We start from the raw sequence: 13,913 nt of genomic DNA, 5'->3' as shown, positions 1-13,913 counted from the left end.
CAGCGTGGCCAACATGGTGAAACCCTTGTCTCTACTAAAAATACAAATATTACCCGGGTATGGGGGAACACACCTATACTCCCAGCTACTCGGGAGGCTAAGGAGGGAGAATCCCTTAAACACAGGAGACAAAGGTTGCAGTGAGCTGAGATGGTGCCATTGCACTCCAGCCTGGAAAACAAGAGAGAAACTCTGTCTCCAAAAAACAAAAACAAAAACACAAACACAAACACAAGTAAAATAATGGGTTTCTCAGTATCACTGTTTGAGATCAACTCATCTCAAACACGTAAATGAAAACCACACTCTGGCACCATCTCAATCTAACTGATATGAATATTGCCAAAAAGAAAGACTGTGCTTGAAATAAGGCAAAGGTTGGTGACAAGACAAAGAAAGGGATAATCTCACATGCTACTGGGTGGAACTTTAATTAGGATGCACTCTAGGAAAAACAGTGGAAGGCTCCTGAACAAATTAAACATGCGCCTAACATGTAATGTCATCATCCCACCTATGGCTCTCCATGGAAAGCAAATGAAAATCATATGCTGGAGACAAAGCTTCCTTCCCCTCTTTCTTGACACGCTACTGACAATAGCCAAAGGATGGAATCAACCTACCTGTCCGTTCACAGATGAAGGGATGAAGAATCTCCAGGACACAGGCACAATGGAATACTTTTCAGCCATCAAAATTCAGGGCATTTTTCATTTCCCACAACACGGCTGCACCTGCAAGACATTATGTTCAAACAAATCAGAAAAGCAGAGAAAAGAGAAAGGTCAACCCTGCATGTTCTCAATTATGTGGGAGCTGAAAAATTTAACTCACTGAAGGTAAAAACACAGTAGTGGTCACCACAGGCTGGGTGGAGGACAGGACACGGGCAAGGATTGGCAATAGGTATTTAGAGATTTAAAGTAGAGGAATACATCCTGGTATTCTACTCCACAGCAGGGCGACTGTGCCTAACAATACGGTCGTGTCTTTGTCAAAATAGCTACCAAGGAGAATACTGATGTTCATACCTCAAAGATATAAGACATGTATGTGATCACAGGCACAATAAACTCCTTGATTCTATCCTTATGCAAGGTATACAATTATCACAATGTCCCACTGCACCATTAATTCTGGACATGTGGTATGAACTAAATTTTTTACAAAATGTTAACTATACACAGCTAGAAATTCACACAGAACCACCAAAGACCCTGAATATGCAAAGCAATCTTAAGAAATACAAACTAGATTGGAGGCCTCACACTCTTCATCTTCAAATTACAGGTAAAAGATCTACTTATCCAAAGACTACAGCAGTGGCATAAAAAGAAACCATGCACCTGTGGACATAACAGTACCTAAACGCACACCTGTACGCAGTCAACACATTTTTTCTGAAAAAAACGCCTACAAGATGTAATGAGACTGGGTGCTGTGGCTCACAAATTAAAACCTAAATACATGACTCAAAAGCATAAAATGCCTACAGGAAAACAGAGTGAGCTTAAGTTTCGAAAAACCTGAATCGATGTTAAATAGTTTGAAAAACAACAAAAGGAAAACACTTCCAATAATAGAAGTCAAAAATCTTGGTTTTTATTATTGACTGTATCTTACAAGAATAATCACTGTGTGGCTGGGCACGGTGGCTCACACCTCTAATCCCAGTACTTTGGGAGGCAAAAAGTCGGGTGGATCACGAGGTCAGGAGATCGAGAGCATCCTGGGAATCTCGAATAACACAGTGAAACCCCGTCTCTACTAAAAATACAAAAAAAGTTAGCCAGGCACCTGTAGTCCCAGCTACATGGGAGGGTGAGCCAGGAGAAGGGCGTGAAACCGGGAGACAGAGCTTGCAGTGGGCCAAGATGGCAGCCGCACTCCAGCCTGGGTGACAGAGAGAGACTCCATCTCAAAAAAAAACAAAGAATCATCACTGCGAACTAAACTAATAATCAACCAGTTAAAAAAAAAAAAAAAGAAAGAAAAAATACTGCACAGTAAAGAAATCAATGCACCAACCAACACTCAGAAGGCATTCTTCAGATAGAAAGGACATTATAAGGAATCATGTATCTGAAACTAACACACCACTGAGGAGAACACACAAAACCAAGTAAACCAGCCAAAACTGGGACACAAACTGAACAGACATTACTAAAAAGACAATGTGCAATGCACTAACATGTAAAAAGGTAGTTCTCAACATTACCAGTCATCTCTAAACCGTAAATGAAAAGCACGCTCAGATAGAGACTCATCCTAATCTGAACAATTAAAAGAAACAAATTATTTCAAACAAATTCCCTGGAGGAAGTTGCATACACACTCTCATACGCTGTTGGGAGAAATATACAGGCACTATGAAAACCTTTTGGAGCTTCCCAAACAATCAAAAAGGAAACTACTATCATCTGGCAATTCCAGCAGTGGGTATACACTTATGGACAGTGAAATCACTGCACGGAAGCCACAGCTGCCTTCCCAGGTTGAGTGAAGCACTACACACAATAGCCAAGGTATGCAATCAACCTACCTGTCCATCAACTGATGAAGAGATGAAGGAACTTCAGCATACAGATACAACGAAATATGCCCCATCAACAAACATCGATGACAGAACGTCCATTGCGGCAACACGGATAAACTTGGAAGACGTTATATTCAACGGAATCAGTGAGGCAGGGAAAGACAAACACTGCATCATCTCACCCATGAGGAGACTAAAAAAGAATTATCTAATGGAAAGTGAAAGTACAATAGTGGTTATCAGATGCTGTTGGGAGGACAGAGCATGGGCTGGCATTGGTAATAGGTACCAAGTTGCACTTCTGGGGAGGAATTAATGCTGGTGATCTACTCCATAGGAGGGTGACTACAAGTAACAATATGGTAGGATCTCTTTCAACAGAGCTAGAAAGGAGAGGAAAATTGAAGGTTCACATCATAGACAAATAAAAACTAGACATGGGAATAGATATGCAAAACACCCTGACTTCATCATTCCTCAAAGTACGCAAGTAAAAAAAATCCCACTGTACTCCCTAATTTTGGACATGTATGACAAACCCAGTTTTAAATCTATAAATGAACAATGGCAAAATTCACATAGAACCATGGAAGACCCTGAAAATCCAAAGCACTTTCCAGAAATAGAAACTCACTTGAATGCCTCATGCTCCCCAATGTCAAATTACATCGAAAAGTTACACTTACTGAGGCAGCAAGCAACTGGCATAAAAACAGAAACATATCCCATTGGACAGTATCAGGCAGCCAACAGACAAATCTGAATGTACTTACAGTCAACAGATGTCTCAAAAGGCCAGGCGCAGTGGCTCACGCCTGTAATCCCAACATTTTGGGAGGCCACGGTGGGCAGACCAGTTGAGGTCAGGCGTTTGGGATCAGCTTGGCCAACATGGTGAAACTCTGTCTCTGATAAAAATAGAAAAATTAGCAAGTGCGGTTGCATGTGCCTGTAATCCCAGCTACTCGGGAGCTGAGGTGGGAGAATCGCTTGGATCCAGGAGACGGAGGTTGCAGCGAGCCGAGATCACACCACTTCACTCTAGCCTGGGCAAAAGAGCAAAACTCCGTATCAAAACAAACAAAAAACCCAAACAAAACGGGGGAATGGCTAGTCCATTTTGTAAATGACGTTGAGAAAACTGGAAACCTACACACAAAACATGGAAACCTCCTTCACTTTATCTTTTATCCTTATGCAAGCTACACAAGTACTGCAATGTCCCCATTGCACTCCTAATTGTGGACATGCAGTATGAACCAAACTTTTCAAGAAATGTAACTATACACAGCTAAAAATTTACATGGAACCACCAGAGACTCTGAACATGCAAAGCAATCCTAGGGAAATACAACCTCGTTTCAAGGCCTCACACTGCTCAATTTCAAATTACATCCAATTCAAATTATAATTTCAAATTACATCCAATTCAAATTACAATTTCAAATTACATCCAATTCAAATTATAATTTCAAATTACATCCAATTCAAATTACGATTTCAAATTACATCCAAAGACCATGGTAGTGGCCTAACAATGAAACCATGTGGACATAACAGAACCTAAACATATATCTGTATGGAGTCAACAGATTTTTTTTCAAAAGAATACCTGGAAGACGCAGTGAGGAGGGGGAGGTCCGTTCAATTAATGAATCTGAAAATACAGGATATCCACATGAAAAAGAATGAAATAGGACCTTTATGTTACACAATACACAAATATCAACTCAAAATAAATGAAAACCTAAACACAAGACCCAAAAGCATAAAACTTCTACAGGAAAACACAGAGTGAGTGGAAGTTCAGGGCAACTTAATCTATGCTCATAGGTTGCAAAAAGAAAAAACAATTGGGAAATACATGGAAAATACACTAAAAATCAATGAAATGCATAAAAATTGTGAGTTTTCTTTCTGGCCTGACCTCAAATTGCTGCTAACAAAAGGAAAACAACACATGAAAAAGAAAATTCAAGAACTACAGCATGGTAAAGGGAGCAATGAACCAATTAACAATGAGAAGGCATTCTTCATAGAGGCAGGGTAAGATGAGGAATCATTTATCTGAAAGAGGTTGTTACATGGTATGCACAGGAAACTAATGCTACTAAGAAGCGAAACATGCAAAATCAAGTAACCCAGCCAAAGTTGGCCAATGAACCTGAAGAGACATTTCTCAAAAGTCCCAGCTACTTGCAAAGTCCAGGTGGGAGAATCATCTGAGCCTCGGGAGGTGGTCAAGGATGCAGTGAGCCGAGATCGCACCACTGCACTCCAGCTTGAGCAAACAGAGACAGACACGATCTCAAAAGAGGAAAAAAGAAAAGACAAGAAATAAACTACACAGAGAAAGACTAAACATCACATTGTCTCACTTAGGCGGAATCTAAAAATCTTATTTCATAGAACTAGTTAAGCATAACTGTTCTTAACATGGCTTGGGGTTCAAAGGTGGGGCACGGTCAGGGATTGGAAACAGGTATAAAGTTACATATTCCATGAGAGGAATGAAACCTGTAGTTCTATTTCACAGCAGCAGGGTGACTAGGTCTAACATTATCAGAGTGTACTTTTCAAGAAAACTAGAAAAGAGGATTCTGAATGTCTTCACCTCAAAGGAATAGTAACTCTATGAGGCAAGAGATACGCTAAATACCCTGATTTCATCACTAAATAATGCACCCATGGACCAAAGTGTCTCATTCTACCCTCTGGTGGTACACCTTTACCATAGGGTAAATTTTTGTAAAGAAATTTAAGGAAACAGGCTGAGCATTGTGGCTCACGCCTGCAATCCCAGCATTTTCAGAGGCTGAGGCAGGCACAGCACTTGAGGCCAGGAGTTCGAGACCAGCCTGGTCAATATGGCGAAACCCCGTCTCTACTCAAAATACAAAAATTAGCTGGGCATGGTGGTGCTCACCTGTAATCCCAGGTACTCGGGAAGCTGAGGCAGGAGTATTACTTGAACCAGGAGGCAGAGGTTGCAGTGAACCAAGACTGCGCCACTGCACTCCAGCTCCAGTCCAGGCAACAAAATGAGACGACGTCTCAGAAAAAAAAAAAAAAAGAAAAAAAGAAAAAGACCACATTTAAGGGATCAATTGACATGAACAAATGCACGACCTCACTAATCATCAGTGAAATGCAACTTGCAAACACAATGAGGTAACATCCCACGTTGGTCAAAATGGCCATTTTTCCAAAGTCAAAACAACATGCTGGCAAGGCGGCAAAGAAAAGGGAACGCTGCTACACTCTTGCAGAACGTGGAAACAGGTTTCCACTGTGGAAACCAGTTTGGAGATTCTCAAGGAACTTAAAACAGAACTACCACCAGACCCAGCAATTCCACTACTTGGTATCTACCCAAAAGACAGTAAATCCTTCTATCAAAAAGACACAAGATCTCGTGCATTCATGGCCGTGCCATTCACAAGAAAAAAGACGTGGAAGCATCCTAGGTGACCAGCAACAGAGGATTCAACTTTTTTTTTTTTTTTTTTAATGTGGTGCATAGACACCACAAAATACTACGCAGCCATAAGAAGAACACACAATCATGTCCTAAGCAGCATGGATAGACCTGGGGATTATCATGTTTAGCAATCAAGGCAAGAACGGAAAATCAAACACTGCATGTTCTCACTTATGAGTTGGAGTTAAACAGTGAATACATTCGAACATAAAGATGCAAACAATAGACACTGGGGACTATCAGATGAAAAAAGGAGGAAGAAAGGGGGTGTGGGTAGAAGAAGCAACTGACTGGCACTTTGCTCACTGCCTGGAAAATGGGGTCAGTGGCCACAAGCCTCAGTGTCATCAAATGTTCACATGTAAATAACCTGCAATTTAATCAAAATAAAAGTCTATTATTATTATTTTTTTAAACAGGGTTTCCCCAGGCGCAGTGGCTCCCACCAGTACTCATGGCACTTTGAGAGGCTGAGGCAGGCAGATCACTTGAACTCAGGAGTTTGAGAGATGTCTGGGCAACATGGCAAAACCCTACCTCTACAAAAAGTGTAAAAAAATTAGTGGGGCATGGTGGTGCACACCTGTAGTCCCAGCTACTTGGGAGGCTGTGGTGGGAGGGTCACTTGAGCCCAGGAGGTCAAGGCTGCAATAAGCCAAGATCACAGTGCTGCATACCAGCCTGGGTGACAGAGCAATAACCTGTCTCAAAAAAAAAAAAAAAAAAAAAAAAAAAAATATATATATATATATATATATATATAAAGGATTAGAATATATTATAGATAGATAGATAGATAGATACATGGATGATAGATAAAACAAAACCTATAGTCATCCAAGCAATCAGTGACTGGCATAAACATAGAAAGACAACCAAATGGGCCAGAAGCGGTGGCTCACGCCTGTAATCCCCACACTTTGGGAGGCTGAGGCGGGCGAATCACGAGATCAGGAGATTGAGACCATCCTGGCTAACACAGTAAAACCCCATCTCTACTAAAAATAAAAAAAAATTAGTCAGGCATCGTAGCGGGCACGTGCAGTCCTAGTTACTCGGGAGGATGAGGCTCATTCACAGGAGAATGGTGTGAATCCAGGAGGCGGAGCTGGCAGTCAGCTGAGATCGCGCCACTGCACTCCAGCCTGGGTGACAGAGTGAGACTCCATTTCAAAAAAACAAAAAAAAACAAAAAAAAAAACCAGACAACCGAATGGACAAAATAAGGGAGCCAAGTAATCAATCCAAAATTATATTTAGAGCACACATTTTTCAAAAGCACACCAAAGGCACAACAGTTGAGAAAACTGTGCACGTGCACAAGATTGAAATAGCACCCCCATGTCGCCCATACACAAAAATCTATGAAAAATAAATAAGTTAAATTCAATCTGGAAAGCAAAACACTCCAAGGAGAAAACATGGCATAAGCATATATTTTGGGGTAACTTGACCCTGTCCACACAGGTTGCAAAAAAGAAAAAGAAAAAGAAAAGGAAAAAATACGGGGAAAATACGCACAGACAATAAAATGGCTTAACGATCTCTTTTTTTGGATGGGACACTGAAATCACTGCCAACAAACGCAAATATAAACATGACAGACTAAGTACAACATTAGAGCCTCTGTGCAGGAGAGAACAAATGAATCCAAAGAGAAGGCATCCTAGACCGGGCATGGGGGCTCACGAGGTCAGGAGTTTGAGACCAGCCTGGCCAACATGGTGAAACCCTGCCTCTAGTAAAAATACAAAAATTAGCCGGGCATGGTTGTACACACCTGTAATCCCAGCTACTCAGGAGGCTGAGGCCGGAGAATTGCTTGAACTCAGGAGGCGGAGATTGCAGTGAGCCAAGATCGCACCACTGCAACTCTAGCCTGGGTAACAGAGCAAGACTCCATTTGAGTCTGGTGCAGGGGAAGGGGGAAGAGAAAAAACAGAAAAAAAGAACAGCATCCTAAAGGTGAGAAGAAAAGTTTGGGGAAACATACAGCCGATAAGGCATTGTTTTCCAAAAGGCACAAGCTATTAACGTTAGTAACTAGCAAAAAAAGACTAACCAAAAGAGAAACAAGTAACCAATCCAAAATTGGGCAAAGAGGCTGAATAGACTTTTAGCCAAAGAAGACATAAGACTGACTCTATCTTTATGAAAACGTGGTTAACATTACTAATCCTGCAAAAAACTGAAATCAAAACCATATGCAGAAAACATTTCACTTATTCACATGAATATGACAAATAAAAATACAAACACAGATGCTGGTGTCAATTTCCAGGAAAAAAGAAGTGTTTATGGGAGGGTCAATTACTATATACACTCTGGAAAGCAGTTGCAGATTCCTCAAAAAACTGAAAGTACAATACCATATGATCCCACTACTAGGTATAGAGTCAAAGCAAACCAGGATTTTGAAGAGACATCTGTCTTTCCATGTCTATTACATCACTATTCACAATAGCTAGGAAGATGGAATCCACCTACCTGTTCACCCGAAGATGAAGGAATGAAGAAAATGTAGTACATATATACAATGATATATTCTCTGGCCATAAAAAATAATGCAATTTTCATTTAGGGCAACACCAATGAACCAAGAAAACATTCTGTTAAATAAGCCAAGCACAGAAAGACAAACACTGCATGACCTCACTCACATTGAATCCAAAAACTTAACCTTCAAGAAGCAGTAAGAACAGGAGTGGTCTCCTGAGGCTGGGGAAGGAGGAGAAATAGGAGGGATTGCGGATGGAAACAAAGTTACAGTTAGTTGGGAGGAACACATTCTAGAGTTCCATTCCACAGCTGCGAGACTCTGGTTAGAACAGTTTTGTATTTTTCAAAAAAAGGTAGAAGGGAACAATTTTGAAAGGTCTCACCACAAAGAAATAATACCTGTATGAGAGAACAGTTATGTTAAACACCCTGATTTGATTATCACCCAAAATATACATGTATTAAAATGTCCCAGATGAAGCTGGGCAAGGTGGTTCATGTGTGTAATCCCAGCACCTTGGGAGGCTGAGGTGGGCGGATCACCTGAGGCCAGAAGTTCAAGACCAGCTAGGCCAACGTAGTAAAACCCAGTCTCTACTACAAAATATAAAAATTAGCTGGGCATGGCGGCACACACTTCTAATTCTAGCTACTTGGGTGGCTGAGGCACAAAAATCACTTGAGCCTGGGAGACAAAGGTTGCAGGAAGCCAAGATCATGCCACTGCACTCCAGCCTGGGCAATGGAGCGGAACTGTCTCAAAATAAACAGAAACAAAAACAAAAAAGTCCCAGGATACCCTCTGCTTATATGCCTTATTACAGACAAAACACTGAAGAAGTATAGGCCAGGCACAGTGGCTCATGCCTGTAATCATAGCACTTTGGGAGGCTGAGGCGGGCAAATCACAAGGTCAGGAGATCGAGGCGAGACCATCCTGGTAAACACGGTAAAACTGTCTCTACTAAAAATACAAAAATTAGCTGGGCATGGTGGTGCGTGCCTGTAGTCTGAGCTACTTCGGAGGCTGAGACAGGAGAATCACTTGAACCCAGGAGGCGGAGGCTGCAGCGGCCGAGATCATGCCACTGCACTCTAGCCTGGGCGACAGAGCAAGACTCTGTCTCAAAAAAAAAAAAAAAAAAAAAAAAAAAAAGAAAACAAACAAACAAACAAACAAACAGTGGACGGGCACGGTGGCTCACGCCTGTAATCCCAGCACTTTGGGAGGCCCAGGTGGGTGGATCTCCAGGTCAGGAGATTGAGAACATCCTGGCCAACATGAGGACACTCCGTCTCTACTAAAATACAAAAAAACCAAAAAGTTAACCAGATGTGGTGGCATACACTTTAGTCCCAGCTACTCGGGAGGCTGAGGCCGGGGAATCGCTTGAACCTGGGAGGTGGAGGTTGCAGTGAGCTGAGATCACGCCACTGCACTCCAGCCAGGGAGAAAGAGCGAGACTCCATCTTACAATAAATAAATAACTAAAAATAAAAAGACAAATATGTAAAAATAACAAACAAACAACAAAAGAGTGGAATTTATCCAAAGACACAGAGACTTTTAGAACTGGGAAAAAGGGCCCTATTGGGCTCTAGGAGACCCACACTCTGCTCTCAGGGTCACCGTCCCCTACCCAGAGGCTACTGAGAGAGTCCAAGCAAAGAACAGGTAGCTCTACGCACATGGGACACCCTGTGCCCAGGCAACCTGCTTACATGTGGGGAAACTGAGTCTCAGAGGGGCAAAGGTATTGCCCAGGTCCGCTTGCCCTGTTTCCAGGGCCCATGCCCCCATGCCCTGCCCTGCTCACCTCCCAATCTCCGAGCAGTGCTTGGCATCTGCAGCCACGGCAGCCCTGGCGTACACATGGTTGTAAGGTTCCTTGGAGGCCGAGGGCAGCCAGACACAGAGGCCAACAATGACCAGCACCAGGACCACGACCAGCAGACCCAGCACCACTAACTTCTTCATGGCTCTGCTGCATCCACAGGGCAAGGAGCAGGGTCAGGACCAGCCTCAGACACTCCCTGGCCCCTCTCCAACAGGGAACAGTCTAAAAACACAGGCCCAGTGTCTCCTTCCCGCCTCCCAGAATGTGTGCATGCTGTCCAGCCCTGGGGGTGGGCACCTCCGAGGAGGAGCAGAGGAAGGGAAGGAACAGGAGCTGCCAGAGAACCCATAAGCTTACCTAGTCCCAGAGGGGACAAGAGACCAGCCAGGGGGTGCCCAGCAATCCTGGGGGACAGTGGAAGGTGTCTACATAGGGTGCAGGACAGGCAGGCCTCTCACAGAGGTCCAGCCTGGCCAGGAGGATGGGGAGGCTGACATCACAGGAGCAAGGAAGCGCACGGTGACTCTGCACGGTAACTCAGCCTGTCACCAGGTGACTAAAGTTCACGGAGCTCTGGGAGGGCCCCGAGTGGGAGGTGTTGTGAGCCGGGGAATGGGGTTCCCAACTCCCAGCCTCAGTTTCCTCCAAAGGGCACTGTCTGCCCACGAGCTCCTCCAGTGAGACCCAGGCTGGGTCCCCTTCTGCCTCTCCCTGTTCCTGTTCAGAACATCTGAACTCACAGCCAGTGTCCGGGAGATGCCTCTGGAGATGGTGGAGCAGTGGTGTCCCTGGCACCAGACCGGAACGCAGCCTAAGAGGCCTTACCACACCCTGCTGTGAATGCCAAAGGTGTGTTCTGGGAACATGGCCTCGGGCCCTGAGTACAGACTGGTTCTGCTGCCCATCCAGAAACATTAGCACCCCAGGCCCAAGGAACCACCTGAACAGCCCAGAAAGGCAGGGCCCAGAGCGGGCCTGAGCTGGCCCAAACTCACACAGCCCAGCAGTGCAGGCTTGGCCACTTGGTAACTGCCCCAAGTTACTGCATGTTTCTGACCAGCCCACCAAGAACTCTGAGAGAGGAACAGCAGTGGGCCCAGCCCACGGGACCTGGACACTGCTGCCCATTCCCCTGTGGCCCTCATCTGCCAAGGATATGGGCCAGAGGCTCCATGAGTCATGGATCCCTCCCCTGCTCCTGGGCCTGCTGTGCCTACAGTGCTGGAGAGCCTCTGCAGCCTCCACCTGAAGTCTACTCCCATAACACCTACTCCACAATCATCCTTCCAGGCTGCCCCAGCTGACAGAAGGGGACACGAAGGCTGACCCAATATTGCTGCCTGCCTGGGTCACATAGGCCTGTCCTGTCACCCACTGTTCTCAAATGGGCTCTTGACAGAACCCACCAGACACACAACTGTGAGATCCTCAATAGCCCTAGGGTGGAGGTGCTATGACCAAGCCCTTTCCCTGGCTGTTCCTCCCCCTGAACATCAGGGTGACTGGGAAGATGATGGGGCAGGAACCAAGGCCCCATGACCTGTCCCTGAAGGCTAGACAGCAGACAGGAACCTCAGGGGATTTGGCTCTGCTAAGTGGCTGCACTCCACGGCAGTCAGCTGGGAGGGGTCTAAAGTGCAGAGTCACAGGGCTCTACCCCTTGCCCTGGCCTGCTCAGCAGTTTCCTCTCTGCCTGAGAGCATATGAGACATGCAGGATTCTCAGCAGCAGGTGGGCAGGAAGAATGTCTGAGTGGGCAAAGGATGGTCCAGACCCCTGTAACTGACCCCAAAAGGAAAACCCTGGGCTGGGGAAAGTAGGGAGACAGAGAGCTGCCTGAGACGGGGCACAGAAGAAGCCTGGCAGCAGCTGCGGGTTCCAGAGAGGGGAGAGAGGAGGGGAGGCACTTTATCAAAGGTCATGTCAACAGAGGTAGGGCCTACAGAATGAAGGAGGCTTTTCCTCGCATGCTGAGTGTGTCACATTCTGTCCCAGTCAGCCCTCTACTGGCTGAATGCAGAGAGGGCACCTAGGGGGAAGTGGATCTGGGGAAGCCATGTCATCCAAGGAAAGACTGCAGGGGAGCTGGCCTAGAAGTCTTCTCCAGACCCCACAGCTCTTGCCCTGGGCACATAAGGTAGTGAGTTCCCTTCCCCAGAAATGTGCAAGCCTCACTCACCCAGAGACACTGACTCTGGTGTCAGTACCACACACTTCCAACACACGTGCAAGCACATGCGCGCACACACACAACTGAGCCTAATCTAGGCTGAGCAGAGCAGCTTCCCATGATGCAGCAGAGGGAGGAAGACGTAGACACGGCAGCCAGTCTGAAGTTTCCTGGTTAATCCTTCAACCCAGCTTGATGGCTTTGTTACCACAACCCCAGAGCCACAAGACTAAAACCAGAGCATAGCCCCAACCCCATTCACAGGCAGGAAACTGAAGCTTAGACAAAAGGCATTTACTGAGGTCAGCTGGCCCCAGGAGGTCTCAGACCTGAGGGTGAGCCCAGCCCCCAGCATGGAGTCACTACCCCTGGGTATGAGAACGCACAGATCTCTGGGGCTTCCCCAGGCCTGTCTACACCCCTGGACCGATTGCTTACCACCCAGACCTGGAGTTGGAATCTGTCTCCCACACTGTCTACCCTTGCAGCGCAGAGTTGAGAATGAGAAAAAACACCCCTTCAGTAAGATTTAATAACCCCTACCTGCTGGAAACCTGTTGAAAAAACTATATGTATCCCTACAGAGAGCTGAGAGGTGACAGGGTCCCCAGGAGTTGGGCAATGACCCCTCGCACAACCGGCCCTGTCCCACCCCAATCCACAGCCACACACAGAGCCCAGGAGCCGGACAAGCAGGACACAGGGTCTCCCAACCCCATCGCAGCTCTGGCTCTACTCCACAGCTGACCCCCCACCCCCCGCATCCACACTCAAGACTGCCAGATCTTCCTAGGCCTGTTTCTTCATGCTGCACTCTTCCCTTTTTTTTTCTCTTTAGACAGAGTCTCACTCTGTTGCCCAGGCTGGAGTGTACTTGTGCGATCTGGCTCACTGCAACCTCTACCTCCCGGGTTCAGGCGATTCTCCTGCCTCAGCCTCCCCGACTAGCTGGGACTACAGGCGCGCACCACCACACTCAGCTGATTTTTATATTTTTAGTAGAAAAGAGGTTTCACCATGTTGACCAGGATGGTCTCGACCACCTGACCTCCTGATTCGCCCCGCCTTGGCCTCCCGAAGTGCTGGGATTACACACATGACCACTGCACCAGGCTCACTCTTCCCTCTTGGAAACCAAGAAACCATGGCTCTCTCAAGGGCTTCTTCGAATAAGTCAGGTGACTCCCCCCAGCCCTCTGCCCACCAGCATACCTCTCTCAAACCCACTTATCAGCCAAGAAACAGAGGCCCCCTTCCCCGCCCAGCCCAGACGGAGTCGGATAAAGAACCCAGGGCTCTGCTCACCTGTGGGATCCCTCTAAAGGATGAGCCCACATGAGTTTTGCCCCCTTCACTCCAAAGTGCAACTCACTCCCACTTCACAGGTGC

General features: G+C 45.9%; 2 protein-coding genes across 38 annotated transcripts in view; one reads left to right on the top strand and one right to left on the bottom strand.

Annotated features, from left to right (window-relative positions):
• The window catches only part of LOC139358698 (uncharacterized), a 148,603-nt gene that overhangs the window by 55,233 nt on the left and 79,457 nt on the right, over positions 1–13,913 (bottom strand). For 18 of the 33 annotated variants that reach the window (XR_011613989.1, XR_011613987.1, XR_011613994.1 and 15 more), the window contains 2 exons: positions 2,543–3,444; positions 624–734 (listed from right to left, as the gene is read on the bottom strand). Coding sequence is in view for 11 of the 33 variants with exons in the window: in XM_071080280.1 (XP_070936381.1) it covers positions 692–734 (43 nt within the window). In the remaining 22 variants the exon portion in view is untranslated. The remainder of the gene's footprint in view (positions 1–623; positions 735–2,542; positions 3,445–13,913) is intronic. The other 15 variants (XR_011613999.1, XM_071080280.1, XM_071080283.1 and 12 more) reach the window with 4 other exon arrangements.
• The window catches only part of LOC105464191 (ral-GDS-related protein-like), a 63,636-nt gene that overhangs the window by 31,382 nt on the left and 18,341 nt on the right, over positions 1–13,913 (top strand). The gene's annotated exons all lie outside the window — the stretch shown is intronic.

The sequence above is a fragment of the Macaca nemestrina genome, chromosome 15 (assembly GCF_043159975.1).
Source record: "Macaca nemestrina isolate mMacNem1 chromosome 15, mMacNem.hap1, whole genome shotgun sequence".
NCBI lineage: Eukaryota > Metazoa > Chordata > Mammalia > Primates > Cercopithecidae > Macaca > Macaca nemestrina.
Note: the sequence above shows the minus strand (reverse complement) of the source record. Positions and strands in the feature narration are given on the sequence as shown.